Source organism: Podarcis melisellensis, assembly GCF_964234715.1.
Source record: "Podarcis melisellensis genome assembly, chromosome: 2".
Taxonomy (NCBI): Eukaryota; Metazoa; Chordata; class Lepidosauria; order Squamata; family Lacertidae; genus Podarcis; species Podarcis melisellensis.
The window spans coordinates 83,306,585-83,329,147 of record NC_138529.1 but is presented as its reverse complement, the minus strand read 5'-3'; the positions used below and the strand labels follow the sequence as shown (position 1 = coordinate 83,329,147).

The window sequence follows — 22,563 nt, the reverse complement described above, 5'->3', positions numbered from 1 at the left end:
GATTCAAGTAGCAAACCATGTGAAGGAAGAGACTACCAAACTTCAAGGTTATTTATGCCTCCATATCAGTATATGTGCAGAGCAATCCTGTGGACATTTATTGGAAGTAAGCCCCATTATATTCAGTGGAACTTCCTCCCAGGCAATTGTGCAGAGGATTGATCCCAACTCATATGATTAGTTAAAAGTCTTGCTGTTGACTTTTGTGGGGAAAATATTTATTCCAACGTAAGTACGTGCACATTTGCAGTGCTCAGCTAGCAATATAATTTATTGTGCATTCCTTATTGGGTAATATGCTAGCATCTTTTAAACATGGCCTCCATCCAAAGGCCAAAAATAGTTACACATTCAGATACAGATTTCCTCCGCCCAATCATCCAAGGCCAAATAGTGCTTTAATACCAGACTCGTCACTCAGCCAGATACCCCCCATTTAAAATTAATGTGCTTTTGTGCAAACATCCACTTTCAGATATGTTAACATTTCATTCTGTGTTAAGTAAACACTGCATGCCTCTTGGTACATGAAGTGAGTTTTTAGCCCCAACAGCAAATACATGCAAGCTTTGATTGCTTATGTACCACATTCAGAAGCCTGTGCGTGCTTCAGCAAGCTGACCCATTCTCTTCAACAGAACTAGCAGTTCTAGGCATGATTTCCTTTAAGCCCACTGAGCTCTCTCATCCATTGGTTCGAATGTGAGGAGTTCCATGTGTGCATCAGAGCTCTGGTCCTACAAAGAAATACTGGCCCCGGAATGTGTGCTTGTGGTCATCGGTATGGCAGGTCACCCCCATCTATTTAATGCAAGATTCCACGGAGAGGTACATGGCTCTGCTTCTGAGGACATTCAGAAACCTCTGAGCCATTCCTAGAACCTTGACCTACGCAAGTCACAGAACTTCACAGACGAAGGAAAACTTCCCATTATGGTTTTAAAGCAGGGAAGGAGTGGTAGAAAAGCACCTGTGATCTAAATACGGAGGAAGCAATGCAGCATGCAACTAACAGTGTGTTCACATGACCGTGCAGTGAATCCCTCATCTCACCCTGTGCATTTCCAGGTCTTTGCTCCTAGCTGTTCACATCAGCACAACTTCATTAGTGTCAGATTCATTTCTATTTCTGTACACACCAGGGGCACCGAGGGGACAGTTACGTCTTTACCCTATGTAAAGGTTTTTGTACCTCAGCTAGAGATGAATTGGAAATGGCTTAAGGACTTGAATCAGTGTGAAGCTTGTTTAAAAAAAAATGCATCAAACAGTAGTACTTTACAACATATAACAGAGGATATATAAAACATTTTGGATAATGTTTTGTGAACACAGAATAAAAACCCAGCCCTGGGAACACACTGAGGGATGAATTATTTTGATTATTTAATTTCTATACTGCTTAATATATTAAAATATTTCTAAAATCGAAGCAACAACATACAACTTGAAGCAAATATTACACAATTACATATTAAAATATATTTATACAAAGTTACTTATATATATATAAATCAATATCAATTCATTTTCCTTCTGACGTACCCTCCCTCTCAGCCTCTGAGTTCTCACCCAGGGACCAAGCAAACCTTTAGCTCACCCACCAAAGTCTCACAATAGAAGTTCCTGGAAACAGGGGACATCACCCTAGTCTCTCACTCTAGACTTGCTTTTCATGCTCTGGCCCAAGGTGGACAGGACTTCCTCAGGTTGTATCCTACTCAGCTGGACTCCCCACACCCAGTTCCGGGTACAGCAAATTTGTTGAATTTCCCAGGGGGTCCAGAGGATAGGGAAAAGGGTTCCACTCCATTTACATCTCTTTCTCCACCCTCTGTCCTCTCCTCCTTCTCCACTGCACAGTAAACAGAAGAGTGAACACAGCCTAAGATGTGTTGGCTTCTATCGGTCTGAAAATGCTTAACTTTTGAGCATCTTGCCCATTATGAACGAAGCACCATTTGAGCTGGCTGTTTATAACTTGAGCACAACCACTGCAGCCACATCCTAGTAAAATATATTGGCCTGTTCAAAATGTACTTCTTGCCACATCTGGCTTTGATAAAGAGTTGTGGGAATTCTCTGTCAAAGAGGCAGTGAATTCATGTTTTGTTTAATTAAGAGGTATCTGAATAGGGGCATTTCCACCTGATCCATTTGTGTGTGTGCTCGCACAGAAAGTCTGCATTTGTTTCTTATCTGTTGCACACAGTCCACATTCTTCCTTCAGGGGTCAGTTCACTTCTGCTGTGGGGATATCATATTTTCCCAGCACTCAAACTAAAATATTTTTTACCTTGGAAAACGAGACGCTTCTCCCCAGATACTACATTCCTTGCTTTGGTTGCGGAAATGAGGAATGCGGTTCTGCCAGTGCAATAGACAAATTTATTATTGTGTGTGTGTGTATGGTGTGTCCAGCCATAATTCTGAAAAAGGATGGGGCAAAGAGCAGCAAGGTATACCACACCACCTTGTGACCATTTCTTTATTCATTCATATATTCACTTATCCATCCTTAATTCTTTAGAAGGTGTGTGCAGTGTTTTGCCTCTCTTGCTATGGAATGCACATCCAGCCTGGTTTTTTTAAGGGGTGAGCAACAGTTTAAGTTTCTCCAGCACACCAAAACCATTTAGTCCTCTCTTCTCCTATTTATATGCACATAGGACAGAGTCCTCCAGGTGTTGATGGACAATTTTTAAAATGATATTTTTGACATACAAGTTTTCCAATATACCCGACTTGCACAAAAACAACAGATTAAAAAAGAGAGAGTGTATGTCTGTGTGTGTTACTCTCAGCCATATCAGCAGCCACAAAGGAGCACCTCACCAAGCAAGTATGGGGTGTGTTCATAGAAGACACTCAGCAAAATGTCACCATACAAATGTTAAAAACACACACACCATACAATGCAGTACATCCAGTTGGGTAACATGCAATTTTATATTGGATTCCCCCCCTCCCCAGCACCTCATTATCCATAGATCAGGAAAATATGAATTAAATGTATGGGGAGTGTACGGTAACACTTGGATGAGGATAATGTTGTGTGGATGACGTGTAAGACATGCACATATCACATCAATCAAATCAACTTGAACCAGCCTTGTGTACACAGCTGCTATGAAGAGCCATTAGTGGCAATGCATTCCTCCATGTTTTCTGCTATCATTAATGTATGTCTCTGTCTGTTTGTCTTTCTCTGTCTACAGGTGGGATTGGCTGCCTTGGTCGAGACAGAGGACAGTCACGGCAATGTCTTGATGCAGTGGAGATCTATAACCCTGAAAGGAATTTTTGGAGAGATGGTCCTCCCATGCCCTATCCTCTTCTCTCCTTGAGAACTAACTCTACCTCTGCTGGTGCCGTGGAACGGAAGCTCTATGTCTGTGGGGGATTTCGTGGAGCAGGTACTGGTTAAATCCAAAGAGAATGTGGCTGTTTTTGTAATATGCATCAGGGGCCACCAAGGCATCTGAATACAAATTCCATCATCCTAAGAGATACAAGTTGGATCCTGACCAGGTTTTATAATCCCTTCATTCTTCTGATACACGAATAAACTGAGCACCATGTCGCCTGTTCCCTTGGAACCGAACCTGAAGGGTGTTTTTATTTTCCCAAGCTTTTCAACCCTCTGTATGTTGCCCATGTCCTGGCTGGTGTTTGTTTTTCATGCTGCTGACTACTTTTATAAAGTTGGTACAGCAGGAGAATTTTAATCTCAGGGTCATAGTTTCGACCCCCCATTTGGGCAAAAGATTCTTGCATTGCAGGAGGTTGAACTAGATGATCCATGGGGTCCCTTCCAACTCTGCACACACACACACACACACACACACACACACACAAATCTAGGCAGAAAAAATTGAGAATGTTGGTATAACAGAGTTCCCAGCAATATCTGTGGTTCAGCTTTCTCCTAGTGCCTCTTAAATGAGACCCCACCCTGTAGTTTATATTATTTCACCTGATGTGGCCTTGAGAACATGGCTCTGCAGCCATCCATCATGTATGTAGGGCTGGCCCTAGTATTAGGCAGGGTAAGCCTTATACAGCTGATTTTGGGTTTCATGAAAGGGCAGCCAATTGATAGATATTTAATTTAATATGGGCTGTATCCAATTAAGCAAGAACTTCCTCTACTTGTTTACCTGCTGAATGCAACAAAAACCCAGAATTGAATTTTTTTTGGGGGGGGGGATGCACAGGGAGATGTGTGTTCTATACAGCTTTACTGGAGTAGTGGGTGCCATTTGCTGCTCTCATCACAGGCCTGTGTAGTGAGCATTGGTGGGTTTACACCAGAATGTTGAAAAAATCTGAATGCTTGCCTGCCCTTCAGCTTCTATATGTGGATCTTCACAGCTGTCGAAACTAAAAACAGCAATGCCCTTGGCCAGACTTCCCCTCTAGTGTGCAATGTGTACTGTTCCCTATCCTTGATACTGTGCACGACTGCTTTCTTTGTTTTCATATATTGATGGAGCTTACAGGAGAATAAGCACTAAGGAAGCACAGAAAAGGATTATCTTATCATTACTATTAAAGTCCCGAGAGAGATTTCATGTTCCCAAATAGTGAGAATAATACTGTCCCACTTGTGTAAAATCTGGTCCCTGTCTCACAAGGCCAGCCTCACTCACACACACCAGCATGCTAAGCATGGATTTTTCATTGTCATAGTAGCAGCTGTTGAACCAATCGGCATCCTTCGCTTCCTAACTCATCAGCATACTTGGATACGGTTGGTTAAAAATATTTTGTCAGACGGCTTCAGGCATGCAGTCTTCTCATACTGTGGCTGTTCGGTTTTCCTTCTCTGCCCACCTCCGGCTGCCAAATACACCTAGGTCTTAAGTACATCAAACATGTATTCCCACCTGACACAGCTGCTGTTGCCACAGTTCCTTTCACAAGGAAAACGCCGGCAGACAGATACATTATCTAGCACTAATGAATGTCAAGTCAGGTTAATTACTTCCCAGATTCTCTGCTTAGGAACACCACAAAACATGCATCCATCTTTTATGTGACAGTAGTTCCAGCTGGGCTAGGTTTGAGTTGTTATCTCACTTCATTTTAAAGCTCTGTGTTCTGGATTCTATTCAAAACTAACCCTTCTTCCCACTGCCATTCTTTAATTTTTAAAAAAAATAAAAATAAAAATGACAGACATATTCATGCGTTCTCAAGAGGCCTGGAACTGTACAGCTCAGAACACTGGTGATGATGGTAATAATACATCGCTGTATTTCTGTGGTAAATCTTGTGGGCCCCTCCAGGCATTCTTTTTATTGTGCGTTCAGGATGATTTGTGCTCATGGTGGTATCTGTCAGATGGCACCAAAGCTTTAAAGGCAGTGAAATGCTACTTGTTTGGACGTCTAGGCCACGTGAAGAGGGAATATAGACATCCCAATGCCAAGGCAACAGAGCAGCACAGCGAAAGCTCAACGCGTGTCAACAATCCTACTGTTAAGGATTGGAAAGCTCTGAAATGCATAGCACACTATTTGAAAGGCACTATGCACTACAGACTGAGATTTAACAATCAGAAGTCTGGCGGTCTTGAGATATTTGCTGATGCGAGTTTTGGAAGTGACACTATAGACAGGAAAAGCATGTCTGGAGTTTGCTACATGTATAACCAGGGTCTATTTGATTGGTCATGCAAGAAGCCTACAATAGTAAGCTTATGTTCTTGTGAAGCTGAACTGAATGCACTGTCTTATTCACTCGTGAATGGTTGTTACAATTATGTAAAGACATGAGAATTCCTGTAAAGTGTCCAATCCAGGTTTATCAGGATAACAAAGCATGTTTGGCTTTGCTGACTTCTGAAGGTTGTAAGCAAAGTACGAAGCACTTGCAATTGAAGCTGCAACATGCTGGAGAATGTTTTCAGAAAGGACTCATAATGGTGTCCTGCACGCCAGGTAATGAAATTCCTGCTGATTTATTGTCCAAGGTTGTTTCGAAGGATCAACACTGTACCTATGTACAGAAACTGGGTTTGTACTGAGATTGTACTGACACACTGCCCAGTGGTGTTCACAGAAAGGGGGAGGATGTTAGTTTCTGTTTGCCACTGTGCAGTGCTTTAGAGTCACAAGACTCTGTTTACATTCCAGGCTGTTGGAAGTCTCACGGGAGACGGATGTGATGTTACTGGTTTCCTGTTCCTTTGTTTTTCAGTTGCTCTCTGCTCTCACAGAGAGAGGATGATTTCTTTTCTGTCTAGCTAGAAAATAAAGCATAGTGATGTAGCCATAAATCTCATCACTTCCGCCTGCTGCTTTGATTCTCTGCGTAATGGGAACGTGCCTGGAGGCCTCATCAAAGGGTCAGGTCGTTAATCACGTCAGAGGGGAATTCTGGAATATGAGCTTTATCAGCTCGGTCGAACGCAGGTTGCGACAATATCAAGGTAGTTACGCACGATGCTGGTTTCCCTCACAACAGTTTTGGGGTATACCTACTGTTTTGTTTCCAGTCAGAGCATGTCCCATAGTTTCCTCCTAAATTGTGTCACTTTGTGGAAAACAAGTATTCAAAGTGTGTGTGTGTCTTTTCTCCCACTTTCGCTGTGCTATAGTGCAAGAGTACCTTGACAGAGGGCAACCATGCGGTGACATTGAGGGAACATTGCAGAACAACTAATGTTGTATGGACAGTTCAGTATAATTATTTCATCAATAAAACACCAGAGTGAAGGGGCCCTGGGTGTTTTGTGCTTGTGGCAGTGCAGCCTATAGCATTGACTGGCTGAGCTGGTGTGTAGCACTTAACAGTTTGCAATCCAGCTTCTGTGACCTTAGCCAGGAGGTAGTTAAATGTCACACGGAAAAGTTTGGATGGGCTCAAAATCTCACAAAGAAGCAAGTTAAGGATTATGAAGCGATCCTGTGACATAGGACAGGGATTAGCAGATTTGTGGGTTCTAGTTCATTATTTTTAAACGAAATCTCAAGTTCTGCCACCTGGAGCTGGGTGCAAAAGATATACACATGCTAAGAATGAAAGGACACTGAACCCAGCAATTGTGTGTACAGTTGTGTGTGTCTGCAGGTGGATTTCACATACTGATTTGCCCTAACCTGCCTATTCTTTGTGGGCTTCTATTCATCTTTTATTTTCATTCAGATCTGAAAAACAAAAAGCTGAAACTTAGTAGGTGAACAAATTCTGAGTACTGATGGCATGCATCAAGTAAATGAAGCAATTAGATTCAGCATGACTAACTGACTTATCATCATACAGTTTCTGAATAAGGCCTTTTGTACGTCAGAACTGCCATGATAAACACCGTCAAAAATGCCATCATGATGGGAATTGGAGCTCCATTCCTGATCTAGAGAAAGGCAGGACTGGCACTGGAAGGAAAAAGGGAGGTGTTTTCCACAGAAAAGTTTGCCACGACGAAAGAAAGGCTAATGACAAACCTCAAATCTCATCATCACGAAAAACTGACTTTGCAGACTGAACTGCTCAAGTTACTTGCTTTGGAGAGCTCTTGGAATAGTCCCTTTCCCCCTGATATTTAGATGTGGGATAGCTTTCCTCCACCCCTATGCCCTTAAAGGGATGGCAAAATGTAGCCCAAAGTTGGAGGTTGGGGGAACAGCATGTAAACAAGATCCTGAACTAGTGCTGGAGGTTCCCAAATGCATGAACTCACAAAACTCAGTATGTGTTTGTACTGCAAAGTGAACAAAATGTGACCACAGCCCCTGACAGCTGCTTTCAAGACTGTGCATTTATCTGAAATGTCTGTAAAATAATTATTTATATTACAATATAAATATTACAATTTGAGAATCCCAAGTGGTGCTCAGGCCAGTGGACGTCAATACTGGCTGCAGATCAGCACACAGCTACATGCTCTCAAGTCTCATTGTTTTCAAAGTTTGCATAAACAGTGAGCTGGGCTGAAGAGGCAGCTATGGCGTCCATTTGACACTGAGGCGGAGTCTGTTCAGAGAACTGTCGAGACTGCAGGCAGCTATGATTTTTCGTACTTGATTTGCTGCTTAATATTGGCTCATCCTTGCTATTAGTAATTGCTGTCTTCCCATTATTCTATATGGCTGAAGCATTAAGAGAGCTCATTATAAGTAGCTTGAAAACTCTGCTTGAAATCCCTTTTCCAACCTGCTCTGACATCAGCCAGGAATCTACACTCTTTCTTCCATTAAAGCAGTAGAACAGTTATTTGCTTATTAACTGTGCTGATTCTGCTAATATGCATCTAATGATAACATTAAGGCAGGGAGGAATCAATCTTTTTGTTCTGGTGATTCTGCCCGCTCAGCTCCTTTCCACCTCTACCTCTCCAATTATATCCTAGTGCCGCAAATAGTGATGTCCTCCAGTTGGGAGCAATATTAAATCCAGCAGTGGGAGGTTCAGCAAGGCTGTTTTGCCTTAGAATCTCTATGTCAATTACAGTTTATAGCTTTGCTTGCCCCAAGAGGCTATTGTCTTTAAATGAACACTCAGGAATATGCAGTGGACAAGAGCTGCCTTGTGTTTTCCAAGTGGGTTGACTGCTAAGCCATTGCCCGTATATTACTGATTTCAAGAGAGTTGTTGCAGACTGGTAGCACAATGCTTCTATTACGGCTCTTTCATTCTCAAGCTAAACCTCCGGGCCTCCAGGGGCTGGCAGCTGTGGCCTGTGTTTGCCTGACACAATTGTCACATTTAGTATTCTTCACTAAAGGAAAGGGCAAGCACCAGCTTCAGATAACTTGAGGTGGTGGTGGTGAACTAGTGCTTCACTTGCAGAGGTAGCAGCAGCCAGAGGCCATCAGTGGAGAAAGTGAGCAGTTCACCTGGCCCTCCTCCACAGCTGCTGGATTTCCCCTGCCTCATGAGGAAGCCAGCCTTTTTGCACCTTTAGCCAGCAGAAAGGGTGTTGTCCCTTGTGGGGAGTTGCTTTGGGGTGGGAGTAAGCAAGAACAAGGGTTTGTGGAGGAGGGTCAAGATATTAACTGATATGCATGAAATTTCATATATAGCTATATAATCCCTAGTGTAGTAAGATAAGACCTTTGGAGCAGGCATTTTTTAAAAAAAGTTTTTATGAACCGCCCTAGTAGGGCAGTAATTGTTCCTTGATAATTTGTCACATACCCCCCATGATGAAACCTGGGGTGGCCCGCCCCCCCCTCCCTATGCTGCTTGTTCTCCCAAGAAACTGGAATCAGTGATGCTCCTAAGACTTAAGTACCCCTTTTATGTTCTTTTGTAACAGAATGCCTACCATTTGCTTCCAAATGGAAATATAAAGAGATGGCCATAAACAATAGGGTTAAAACCTGCCTCTTGCCCTTGGTGTTGTGTGGTCTGACTTCCACTCAGAGGAGACCCATGGGTACCTGCAATGTATCCCCCCCTTACCCAGCTTATTGGCAGATATTTTGCTATTTTGAAATGATTGTGCATTAAGCCATCAATTGTATTCTATGCTATTCCATCAATATGGCCCTTGATGTGGTTTCAAATAACAAGTCAGCAATATCAGCATTATAAAAACAATTATAGAGAAACAGTACGAGAAAGGAAAACATCAGCAATATTGGGGCTGCAACAACACATTGTTTACACAGATGACTCAACTTAAATACTACATGGGAAAGTGAGTTTTTGCTATAGGCCTAAATTGGGTGGGCTATGCAGGCTTCAACTGGACAGTGAATGGTTTGAGTGCCACCACTGAAAAGGTCCTATCTCTGGTGGGAAACAGCTCCAACTCTGATGGCAGTAGTACCCAAAGCAAAGTCTTTCCATTTGATTTTTACTCATAGAGTTGGGAAAGGGAGGACACTCCCCAAAACCAGTTGTCACAGGATTGGAGTTACATAATCCGCATGGCTAGCTCCAAACCAAGAATGTGCTGCAGTGTACATGACTCCTGAGCCAGAGCATTATGGTGCTATTGGGGCTGCAGAATGCCTTCTTTGCATGTGGGACACACGGGTCTAGGTTGCCTCCAGAGACTGTCACTATTTTGTGAGAGGGATTCAACTGCATACTAGAAATGTAGGTTTACACAACAAAAGTGGATTAAAGGCTCTGATGCAACAAATCAACTTAAAAAACACACATTTTGCAGTTAGAAAAGTGATGGGGAAATGCACTAAAAAGTCTGGAATCATGATGAGCTGATGGAAAGATGTATAACCTCCCTGCAAACAAATCAGAACAAATGCTCAGCAAAGAGCAGATATTGTATAACCTTCGCTCAGGCTTTGTGCAAGTAAATTGGGATGAACACTCAATAAACAGTTTGTTTGGAGAAGTCCCTACACCACACACTCCTACCACACAAGGCCTTGCAACCCCTGCCAACATTTTGGTTCTATGATGCATGATAGAATCCCCATTACAGTATCTCATGAATCCCCATTGCCACTTCTAAGCTATTCAGTTTTTCAGTCTGTCGGACAGGCACATTTGCCCAATATTTTTACCAGGCACAAAAGGCTGTAACACAGAACTCTTTAAAACAAAATTATTGGAGATGTTATATAAAAAAGTAGACAGAAAAGGTCTGGGAATTCCAAATATAGTTTAGTACTGTCAAGCGATAAAATTAGCTTTAATAAAGGACTGGTTTTCTCCAGATAAAATCATAGAAGCAGAGTCATTACCTGGAAAAAAGAGATTTTAGAAATATGCTGTGGTATGACAATGACAATTGGGAAGGCATAATTGTCTAAGTTAAGGCAACGGTATGCCCAGGACTTTTCCCATTAACTTCATTTTTCTATAATAAATTCATAAACCCAGATTTTGGTCTAATAGGAGTTTTTAAAGATTGGTAAATCACAGGGTTAGATGTTATTGCCTATGAGAAAATTACAAAAATAATGGGAGGAACAAGACACCCAACGTTTCAGTTCTTTCAGATTAGGGGAGCAATAACTTTTATACTTACAAAATATGGAACACTAATAAAATAAAGTAAACATGAAAGGGGCCATAGGTAAATTCTACTCTATGATTTGAGATACAGAACAAACAGTAATTTTATGAGAAAGCGAGAAAGGGATGTTAGATCTAAAATAAGAATAGATGAATGGAAATGGTTATAGAGTCATATTCTATGTAGGCAGGTATCATCAGATTTAAGCAGATTTAAGGGGAAATAATTTCAAAATCCTGTATCAATAGTATGTTACACCATACAAGCTGAATTTAATATATCAAATAATTGTTGGAGATGAGGGGTAAGAAGAGCAGATTTTATGGATATATTTTGATAGTGCCTTATCATCCAGTTTTTTGGAATATAGTTATAATACCGTCATAGAAATGGGTGGTCATTATACACTTCTTGAGCCTAAAATAGTGCTTTTAAGGTTTTGTGGAGGTGACAGTCCATTTATTAACAGCTTTAAAAAATAATGCAAGCAAAGAACTGGCAAAACAGCAATGTACCATCCTTATTAGATTGGACTGAGAAAATATGATCTACTGTAACAATGATGAAATTAACTTGCTTTAACAGAACACATATAAATCAGCCAGATAGATTTATAGGGAAATGGGCTATGTTCTTTCTGTTTTCGAATAGTAACTATCAAGACAATGCATAACCATATGATGCTTTTAATCTACTGCAATCATATAAACATTACTCATTATTATTTCTGTGTTGTGCAATAAGATAAGCATATGGGAGATAGCGGTAGGATGGAAGAAAAAGCGCTAGAAAGTGCTAGCAAAGTATCTTTTTGGAATTAATAACATCAGTTTCAACAGCACCTTCAACTGATGCTCTCAGGACGCAAGAGGAAATTTGATGACTTCTGCAGCTCAAAGAGTACCATGTGATTGTAGAAGTCCGCTCACCCTTTTGGTACTGCGGTATTGCAGGATGGTAGAGGCTCCACTGGGAATCACAGCCTCAGTGCCCCTTCCTGATAGGAGGCGGGGGCATAAGCACCTGCTGCCTATCAGGAGCCGGATCCTGGCTTGCATCCTGGTTTGGCGAATGGGGATATAGGCTTGGACATGGGCTGTGCCAGGGAGCGGAGCCGATGGAGTGGGAAGGCTTCCTTCAGGTCCACTCCCTGGCCATTTAAACAGCCCTCACCTGGGGCCCTAACTGCTTTAGCGAGAGAAAGAAAGCAACACTCGCACATATAGTGCTTCTTTTGCCACTTCTGTAGCAGTGTTCAGGCAATCCCACATCAAGAGCAACAGGAAGGAATTCTTCCTATAGAACTGGCCCTGATTTAGAACCAGTAGCTTGGCAACTGTACAAAGAGAACTTAGAGGATGGATCATAAGGAGAATAACCTGTTAAGGGTAGGAATTATTTCTGACTGTGGCCATAGACTGGTGCATGGAATGGTAAAATTAACTGGTCTGGATTTCAAGCATCTATTGATCTAATAAAAATAAAGAAAACTGTTGTCTGGATAGCAGGGTACTGCTGAGGAGGTAGCCATGCAGTGTTGAGTACCAAGAAAATGTCAAGGATAAGGATGCTAGCTTCAGGAAGCAGCGGAGATTTTGCCCTCTCTCTTCTGTTGTTGTTGTTGTTTAGTCATGTCCGACTCTTCGTGACCCCATAGACCAGAGCACACCAGGCACTCCTGTCTTCCACTGCCTCCCGCAGTTTGGTCAGACTCATGCTGGTGGCTTCGAGAACACTGTCCAACCATCTCGTCCTCTGTCGTCCCCTTCTCCTTGTGCCCTCAATCTTTCCCAACATCAGGATCTTTTCCTGGGAGTCTTCTCTTCTCTTGAGGTGGCCAAAGCTTCAGGATCTGTCCTTCCAGTGAACACAGGGCTGATTTTCTTAAGAATGGATAGGTTTGATCTTCTTGCAGTCCATGGGACTCTCAAGAGTCTCCTCCAGCACCATAATTCAAAAGCATCAATTCTTCAGCGATCAGCCTTCTTTATGGTCCAGCTCTCACTTTCATACATCACTACTGGGAAAACCATAGCTTTAACTATACGGACCTTTGTTGGCAAGGTGATGTCTCTGCTTCTACACAGCTGCAAAAGCAGCGGCACTCTCTCTTATATCTGGCGGGTCAAATTACCAAGAGCAGCAGTTCACAATGGTTTCATCCCCTCAGATAGACCCACCTCTGCTTCTGAGAAGGGAGAGAGAAATATCTGGGTCGTGCAAGGGCTAGAAGGAATGGTAGTGCTGGGGAAAGTGATAGGATCTTGAGGGCCCATTAAGAAAAAGAGAGGGTGCGGCTGGGACAGCACAGATGGGATGAGAAGGGATGAGAAGGGTAGCAGAACAGCAGGGAGACCGAATCATAGAATTGTAGAGTTGGAAGTAACCCTGGGGGTCTTTTAGTCCAACCCCCTGCAATGCAGGAATCTCAACTAGATCACATGGATAATGAACAATAATAACAGTGTGGGAGACTGGGGTCTTGCTATTGCAGTTCTTGACCACATAAAGACTTAGAAATTTCAGTGACTCAGGAACTAGATCTTATTCCCAAACTATGCAACAGCCTTCCTGTTTGACACTGTTCAGATCATTTATCCTCTTTTCTCCTTTTGCCAACATCTGTTTCTGTGGGTTATAGCATTCATGAAAGTAACTTACCTAGCACTATCAGACTTGGGTTACATCCACACCATACATTTAAGGCGCTGGAAGAATTCTGAGAACTTTAGTTTATTAAGGGTTCTGACCTCACCATGCTACAATTTGCAAATTATGATCCCTGGGATGGTGTAGACATGTGCATATACGTACTTTTGACAACCAAACTCTTTTGATTTGATTCCTTTTCATAGTTCAAGGGACAGGAGGCAACCATCCGGCATAAAATAAAATAAGATTAAACCCTTCCATTAAAAAAAAAAAATATTCATGCGCTTTAGACTCCAACTTCCTATTTTTTGCTGTTCTTGCATGGAAGAACATTAAAAAGTACATGACAACTCAAATATTGAATTGCAGACACTTTGCTGGAGATAGATAGATAGATAGATGATAGATAAATAGATATGAATGAAGTTGGAGTTTCATCTTCGAAATTGGCTTTCCTGAAAAATGCAACTTTCCCATAAAAAGAGAGAGAAAGTAGCAGCAGCAATCGATATGTCGTACCACAGGGGTAAGTATAAACTCTAACCACATATGGAATGCAATTTTCAAAGAACAGAGAAGCAGATTAAATATTTATCCAGCATACCCTAAAGCAATCTGTAAGCTTCCCCATGCAGTGGCCAGCCTTGAGTGGAGCAGGCCGAGTCAGCCTGTCATACAGCTGTAACAGCAAAACCCAGCCTGGTTATGTCTGAGTGGCAAAATGCATTCATACTTGGAAATGGAAGTTTATGAGCCTCCAAGTAGTGCTTCTTCCCTTGTAGAGAATCTGCAAGAATGTTGCAGAGCATAGTATGGCTTTGAATATGAAGCAAGTATGTTTCCTAATAAAAAAACAAATAAAAGTAAGCTAGTGGCACTTATCCTGGACAGAGGTGCAAACCTGAAAACTGGAGTTTTAAAGCCTTACCTGGTCCTTAAAAAATAATAATTCACTGCTAAATTTGTGACTTGAAAGATACATCAAGGATACTATCCATAATGTAAAAAAAAAAGTAAGAACAAAGCTATACATAAAAATATAAACTGAAACCAGCTTGCCATGCTCACAACAAACCCAATAGTCTGTGTGGGTTTGCACAGTCCTGTACTTTATTGCACCAATAGCTAATAAACACATTCAATTTGTTCACAAAGAGATCATCAGATTATCTTCCCTCTCTGTCTCACTTTAGTTTAATGATATGTACAATATCTCATACTTGAAATATCTATTCCTCCACTGTTGCTAAGTTCATTTTTCCCAGTTATAAAAGATGATCAGTTTAAGAACTGTCAATAATTGTTGAACTAATTCCCTATATTCCAATGGTGTTTGATCCTTTATCAGCGCAAATAAAATAAAGGATCAGTTAGTAGTACTGTACATATCTTGTTATCACTTCAATCTTCTTTACCATGTCAGTCCAAAATTTCACAGCCTTAAAGTAAGCTCAAAATGTAACATTCCAGATTAGCTGCCTTATGCCTCCAACATAAATTACTTGCCATACTGTACTATGGACACAACTGGCTTATAATGGTGTTAAATGCCAGCATCAGATGAATTTAAGGCTTGACTTAATTGTACAATAAGTGACATTTTGCCAAATCTCCAATGATCCATTGAGATTTTACCTAGTTTGTCAAAACAAGACAAGTACATTTACTTTTGGTAGTTGGTTCCATGACAAGCACAGATAATGCTTGTGGAATTCTGACTGGTTAATGACACCTTCCTTTCTCTCCTTCCTATTTTCCATTATATGCATTTTTTTAAAAAAAATGTTTTAATCTTTAGACCATAAGGAGTCCTCATCAGCAGGAATCCTCATCTGATCTATGTAAACATCGACACCCAGCAATGCTGCTTCCTTTTCTCCTAGCACTGCTTCCACAATTTCAACGATCTATTCCTTTTTTAAAAAAAATAATCAATGTTTTTACAGCTGTTCACTCCCCTCTTCAGCACATAAGCTTGCATCTCCCGTTCCTGCAGACCTATGTCAATTTTGTGAGCAATGAAAAGCTAGAGAAATGAAATGTACCGTATGTGACTTTATTGGTTTCACTTCTTAGAGCTGCAGTTACGTATGCAAAGTGATAAAGGACTACTTTATTTATTTAACTTGTTTTCTATCCTCCCCATCTCAAAAGTCTCAGGACATGCAACTGTTCTCAGGACATGCAAAAATAAAATCCATAAGTAAAATATTTATTAAAACACAGAATACAAACATCATAATACAAACAATTACCCCATGCCAAATAAATCACTGTGCACATTATTCCAATGGCATAATTTCATCATCCATAAATTAAGTGATAATGAGCACCCCTGAAAAGCAGCAAAATAGCCTCTCCTCTTGTTCCACTTTTATAGTCCTCAAGAAAGGGCAAGATTATAATGGAGATATTACAAATGAAGAGAAAGCCCCAGTCAGAGTCCAGTAAATAATTTCCTGTGTTAACAGTGAAGAAATTCGCTGGAAATTCAGTGGGAATGCAACAAACAGACATTTGGGAGGATGTGCATTGGAATTGGCTATGACTCCCTGCTGTGGGTGAACAGTGGCAAACCCAATTTGTTGCTGTACAATGTGTGAGTTATAATCCACTACCCCAATGGAGTTATAATCCACTACCCCAATGGCTATTCCAAGCCAGGCTAGACCTAGAAATTCCTCAGAGCAGAGAATGAAAAAGATGAGCAAATCCTATCCACACATTTTAGCTACAGCAAAAGTTCAGCTGAAAATTTCTAACTGGTATTGGGGGGGAGGTAGCTTTAAAAAGAACTTCTCATTAATACCAAAGCAGTTGGCTTTTTATAATAGGTGTCAAAAAGCCCAGCTTTTGTGCTAGAAAATAAATGGCTCTTCCGTTCACCTATAAAAGAAGAGGGGGGAAAGAACTCTGAAGCAAAATTCTCTCTTGCTTGGTGGCTCTTTTGTTATGGTACAATTGCTCAGCCATGGTTAAAAGCTGCTCTTTATAAAAACTGGCTTTAACAGAGTGGCTTGAATCTAACTGCTCTTGCCAAATCCATCAGTTTTTCCAAACAGGCAAAGTACAAGAGAGGCACTGAAAGTTGTCTCCACCCTGCGAAGGAGATGGCTGCTTAACACTCATGCCCATGGAAACCACAAAACTCAGTTTCCAGAAGCCTGGAGGGCATTTGCTTACACAATGCATTTGAGAATGTCTGACATGTCTTTGTGTGTCGCATGTGAAGGCTACTAATTTGGGGAAGAATTTGGAAATGATGTTGAATATTCACTGCAGCCAATAAAGGTTTAGTAACTGCATTCCGAGTTAAGTTTAAAGAGGCAGGTCTCATCCTTGTAAGTAAAAGTACCCTCAGTTTTATCCACAACAACAAAACAAGGTAAGATAACCAGGATCAGAATGGCATACTTAGGATAGCATATGTACCTTTTAATGCAGGTCTAACCATTGCTGAATCTACTTGTGAGCCAACATCCACTCTAATTAGTTCGTTCACTTCTGTGTGATTTGCAGCTGCCTGCAGAAGTTACTCATTTTAGTTTCTCTTTTTTCCATGATCACGCCAAACATTGGGAAACCATCCCACATTCCTTGCAATGTGTTTTCTGCAGAGTTATGCCGTTTCAGACACCAAAAGATTCCAGCCATGGCAAATTAGTGCTCGAGATGTGAACGCAGGGCAAGTGTGACAACAAGGCCCAGAGCCAGGAGTCATAAGAGCATAAAGATTCCTGCTAGGCCAGACCAAAGGCCCATCTAGCCCAACCTCCTGTTCTCACAGTGGCCCAGCAGATGCCAAGGAAAAGCTCATCAGCAGAACATAAGGGCAAAAGTCACTCTTCTTGTGAGCTCCTCAGCAGCTGGTGTTTAGAGTCCTTTCTTACTGAGGGCTCCTATCCTAACACCTCTTAGAGTACTCCATTGCAGCCATTGGGAAACATAAAACAAGTCATTTACTTGCAGCGAAATAAATATAGCACTAGGTTTAAGTTATGTGCGAGTAATATTAGATTATTTGACATGCAAGCTTTTTATTCGTGGGTGAGGTCCCCACCATCCCTTGAATTGGGGGGTTGGGGTCAGGGCCCAAATAACTGTTAACTCACTTGCATGAATTCTTCTGTCCAAGCGGCCAAAACAAATTGGATTGTTTGCACACTGGCCCTTTTTTCGATAACTGCTATCCTTTCTCCGACACTCACTTTTTACAGATAAAGCCTTTCCTCCTCCCAGGAGGGGTTGTGATCGGGAGATGATTCCCGCGTCATGCAGGGGGCGCTCTGCCCCCTGCTTCAACGCCAGGGCTGGTGCCACGCCCCTCCCCAGTTGGGCACCCAATAGGGAAGCTCGACTTGCTGCTCAAACGCAGCCGCGCCAGCGATCCCCACCATTGCACACACATTTTCTACGAGTCACCCACTCTCCACTCCCTTTAGATTAGCTGTTCCTGAGACTTTGCTATGGACCTCTGGTAGGAGGCCTGGTAGGAGTTTTTTCCAATTGGCTAAATTGGCCCGGCCTCTTGGTTTTTTTCGCCTACCTCGTAGCAACCATCACAACTTTCGTGGTATTTGGCGATTTGGTGGTTAGGCATTGGCATTGGAATGTGTTGTTGGTGTTTCGGGTGGCAAGGTGTGGCCATCGCCTTCCCCGACAATTTTGGGTATTCCGCTAAAGGAATCCAGCGGTCGTGGATCCTGTCCAATGCCCATGTGGTGGGGGGCCATGGCGACATCAGGTGACATCAGGAAGAGAGCCTATAGTTGGATTAGCATCAACAGGCTTCCCCTACTGGTGGTTGACTTCCTTTCATTTATTTTTGATCTTTATTTCATTTTGCAAAAAAGGAAAGAAAGTAAGTCCAAGAAAACCAATAGTTAAAGATCCCCTATCTCTGCAAGGCAGCAATAAACCAGGTAAAACCTGAAAGGAGGAAGTTTTCCATTAACATTGCAAGGGAACTTTGCTGGAAAAGATTTACTTGGAAACAAACTTTATAGAAAAAGGACAATTCTGGACCATGTAGCACTATATTAGTTTAGAATGCATTCAGCATGCAATTAGTTTGGGCACATCCAAGAACAAGTTCATTTCCTTTTTAGATACAGTGCTCAAAGTAGAGAACCAATACTCAACGAATGATGTTTTTTGTTATAAGCCAAACTAAAAAGGACTTGGCATTCTTAAGTCAAATCAGCACAACCTGGAGTTTCCAGACACATTGTACAGCTTGGAGTACAAATATTGGCTTTGCAAATCATGCTTCAGTCACTGCCATATCTCCTTTTAATCTAAGCATAACATAAAAGAATTTTTTGCTTTGTTACTTACATCAAAGATGGTTTCGTGACTCCTTTGTTGATGTTGCATTTCATTTTTCTTTTTCTTTTTTGGTTGCAGCTCGCCATGAAGTTATCACGAAAGAGATCTTAGAGCTGGACACCTGGGAAAATCAGTGGAATGTTGTGGCTGTCAACGTCCTCATGCATGATAGCTATGATGTCTGTCTTGTTGCTCAGCTGAACCCACGGGATCTCATTCCTCCTCCTCCTGATTTAGTGGAGTAATAGGCAAGCAGGTTTCCCTTGCAGTTGATATGTGGAGCTTAGAACAGAGACTTTCATATAAATGGCCGGCAATGTCTCCTGGACACCTAAAAATGCCAGGACAACTGTTAGTTAAAGCATCTGGAGCGAATGCGAGCCTTTGCAGTCGCTTAAAGAATCAAAAAAACATTTGCACATTCAGAAATCAGAATTCTATACCAACATAAATACTGTGAAACCATTAAATTGTCAGCAGAGGGCCAAATGGAATGCGAAAGATGGCCTTAGGGTGCAATCCGGTACCTGTGTACCTGGAAGTAAGCTCAACTGAACTCATTGGGACTTACTTATGAGTAAACACACATAGGCTTGTGCTATTAGTCTCATAATCAGGTGGAATTGGCTCAAAAGTCAGATTGCATTGGACCTGTATTGATGGCGGAGTTTGCAGATAAGCAGCCTTCTTTCATACAGTCCTGCATACTGTATAACCATAACTGTCCAGATGTTGAATCTCAGCTAGAACAGATAGAACATTAGTTCTCTTGAAGTTTGGAATAAACTATCAGCAATGGTTTCCTAAAGTTCTGGTTTGGTGCCTTATACAATGAAGGATTTTGCTTGCCTTAATATCTCGGGGCTTGCTTCTTATAGTTTCCATATGGAGTGAAGAGGAGGTCCACACAAAGCTGTAGGACACAAAGTCAAAGCATTGGTCTCTCTAACTCAGCACTGTCTATTACAGAGATAGCCAAACTGGTGACCTCCAGATGTTGTTGTACTACAACTCCCAGCAGTCCCAGCCAACATGCCCAATGGATGATGGGATATGTAGTCCAACAACATTTTGAGCACACCACATGGGTTACCCCTAGTCTGCTATGTCTAACAGTAGCTCTTCACTGTTTGAGGCAGGAATCTTTCACTATCCCAACACAGAAATGCCAGGGATTGAACCTGGGACCTTTTGCATGTGTTCATCTACTGAGTTAGAGCCCTTCTCTGTTGGTCTTCTGCTACCATAAGGCAGGCTGGGACATTCAGAACTTTCCACCCAGGTTGGTCTTATTGGTCCTTTACCCATCTCTTCTGTCCTGAGTTTGACACTAGAGCATTAAGGAAGGGCAATCTCTGCTGCTGCCACTAGTAGAATTATCATCACCTACTGCTCACCTGGGGTGGTTTGTATTGAGGTAGAGAAAGGGTGAGCTGAGAATGCAGATGTCGCATCAGTAGTAGCCCTGGAGATCCTAGGAGTGAGAAAGGGAGAAAGAGCTGAAAAGGGAAGAGAATCATAGGTGTGAGGGTGCAGAATGAGTGGTCTAAGGCTTTTGGGAAGCAGTCATTCACTTTTCAAGTGTAATGTGTAGCCAGCCCATATTTAAAATTCCTGCTGCAGGAACTTGAACAGTGGAAAAATGAGGAGAGTGAGATATATTTCCTACCCTGTTTATGACTCATCAACTTTACCTTGAAACATCAGTAAACGTTTCATAAAACACACAAAGGTAGCATGAACTTCACAATAACTTGTTCAATGCAGAACACTGTGCTAGGGTTGAATCAGCATGTGTATGTGTTTAATAGAAAGAATTAATCTAGAAAAGAAGTGGAGCTGTGAGCCTCATGACTCAACCTTTTCCTTCCTGTGTGCTTTGTAGGTAGGATGTATTTGACAGTTAAAACATTTACATTTGAATGTTTCACGGCTATACTGTCAACACTAGAAGAAAAGGTTTTAGCCTATAGTCTGGGGAAATGTGGGTGCTGCTTCCATAGATTACATTGAATCTTGATTCTGATGTGGGGAAAAGGCCATTGGGATGCTTGCAAGTGCACACAAACAAAGTATACATCGCTTTATTGGAGTTTTGAGATGATAAACAGTACTGAAGAACTTTCTCCACATATGCCCTACGTTTTGATGCTATATTTGTCCAGTTTGTCCAATAAAGCTGCTATATTTTTACCAGAACATGTCAGCATGTTGTGGGAGGGATTCAAGCACGTCCCAGAGTTTACGTTTGTGCAGTTAAATTGGATTAAAGAACTTTGTTGCTCTAGCATAACAAATCCACATTTCCCCTCCTTTAAAAAATGACCTTGTGGAGAATTGGGAATTACACTGAAAAGTATAAGATGAACAAATTATTAATAAGAAGACATATAAACACCCTGTATGAGCTATGTGTGAGTGTGTGTGTGTGCATGCAAGCACAGCACCCAAACTCACAAATTAAAAAACTCTGTTGCTACACACCAACCCAATCTCTGAGCGGTGCAAGATTCCAGGGGTTCCAGGCGCTTACCCAGGGTTCATTTTTCCTTCTGGAAATGAGGCACAGCGGAGACTGTGGTGTCTTTATTATACAGTATATGGTTTATTTACAACCTGAGCCTACGATGTAGGGGTTCACAGCATTTACACCCCAAGAAGGTCTTGCTTCTCCCATAGCTGCAGCCTTGGATTCAAACAGAAATCAACCATCACTGGCTGGCTGACTCCCTAGCCTGCTGCCTTTTCTGCTTCAACCTTCTAGCTCACATAATGCCACTCTCCACTCTGGCCTTTGTCTTTCCTACTACTGGTGAGCTGAGGCACAGATCCACTTTCTTTGTTCCCTTAAGTGCCCATTAACTGGTCCTAGGCTATCACCTCACCAGGAAGCTAGCTTGGCTATTCCAGGAATTTGAATCCTTAATTAGATTTTACCACTTGCTGGACCCAGGCAAGTACAGCCTATTTCCTCCTCAAACTCATAACACTATTCCTCCCCCACCTTCAAATTGCTGAGCAGCGCCAGGTACATCTTGCTAGTGCTCAATAATCAGGTTGTCTGGAAGAACTCCTAATCTTTGCATGACTCTATATCTTTGAAATGGAACACACACATACATATTCCATTTCAAAGACAAAGGAGCAACAGAGCTAAGCTTTAGCAAAAGGGGAGGGGGGAGGAACAAAAGGAGATAATTATTTTTACACTTTCAAAAAGTAAAAACAAATACAGCTTTTTGCCCATCGCTAACACTGTGGTTGTCAGTTCTAAATAAAGACTATTTACATAACCTTCAGCCCACTTGGAAATGTGGAACAGGAGCTCTGTGAGTACAAACTTGCAAATAAAATCTCACCGGGGTGGTTGCTCACATCTTGCTCTGCTCACCTGAGCACCTCCTCCTTTGCAGCCGTCTCCTCCGTGCCCTCCCACCACTGCACCCTATGCTTCCCTCTCTGCGTTCCTCTTCTCATTTTCCCCCATGCACTGCACTCCCCCCAAACAGGGAAGTGGCAACTCTCATTAGTGGAGAGTTTTGTTGCCATGGTACCTACCATGCTAATAGCTGTCTTCTTTCCAAATTTAACTATGGGCTCTAATGAGTGATTAAGGCAGCAGATCACCTCAGACATTTATATGG

At 41.8% G+C, this 22,563-nt stretch overlaps 1 protein-coding gene and 1 long non-coding RNA gene across 2 annotated transcripts in view; both read left to right on the top strand.

Annotated features, from left to right (window-relative positions):
- Positions 1-21,114, top strand: part of KBTBD12 (kelch repeat and BTB domain containing 12) — a 51,749-nt gene extending 30,635 nt beyond the window's left edge. The window contains exons 5-6 of the mRNA XM_081900471.1: positions 3,219-3,416; positions 18,998-21,114. Coding sequence (XP_081756597.1) covers positions 3,219-3,416; positions 18,998-19,164 — 365 coding nt within the window. The 3' untranslated portion in view covers positions 19,165-21,114. The remainder of the gene's footprint in view (positions 1-3,218; positions 3,417-18,997) is intronic.
- LOC309363963 lies at positions 12,894-17,806 on the top strand. The gene is made up of 3 exons (XR_014165673.1): positions 12,894-14,117; positions 15,390-17,087; positions 17,124-17,806. It is a non-coding gene; the product is annotated as an uncharacterized lncRNA (long non-coding RNA).
- Positions 21,115-22,563: the final 1,449 nt, after the last annotated feature.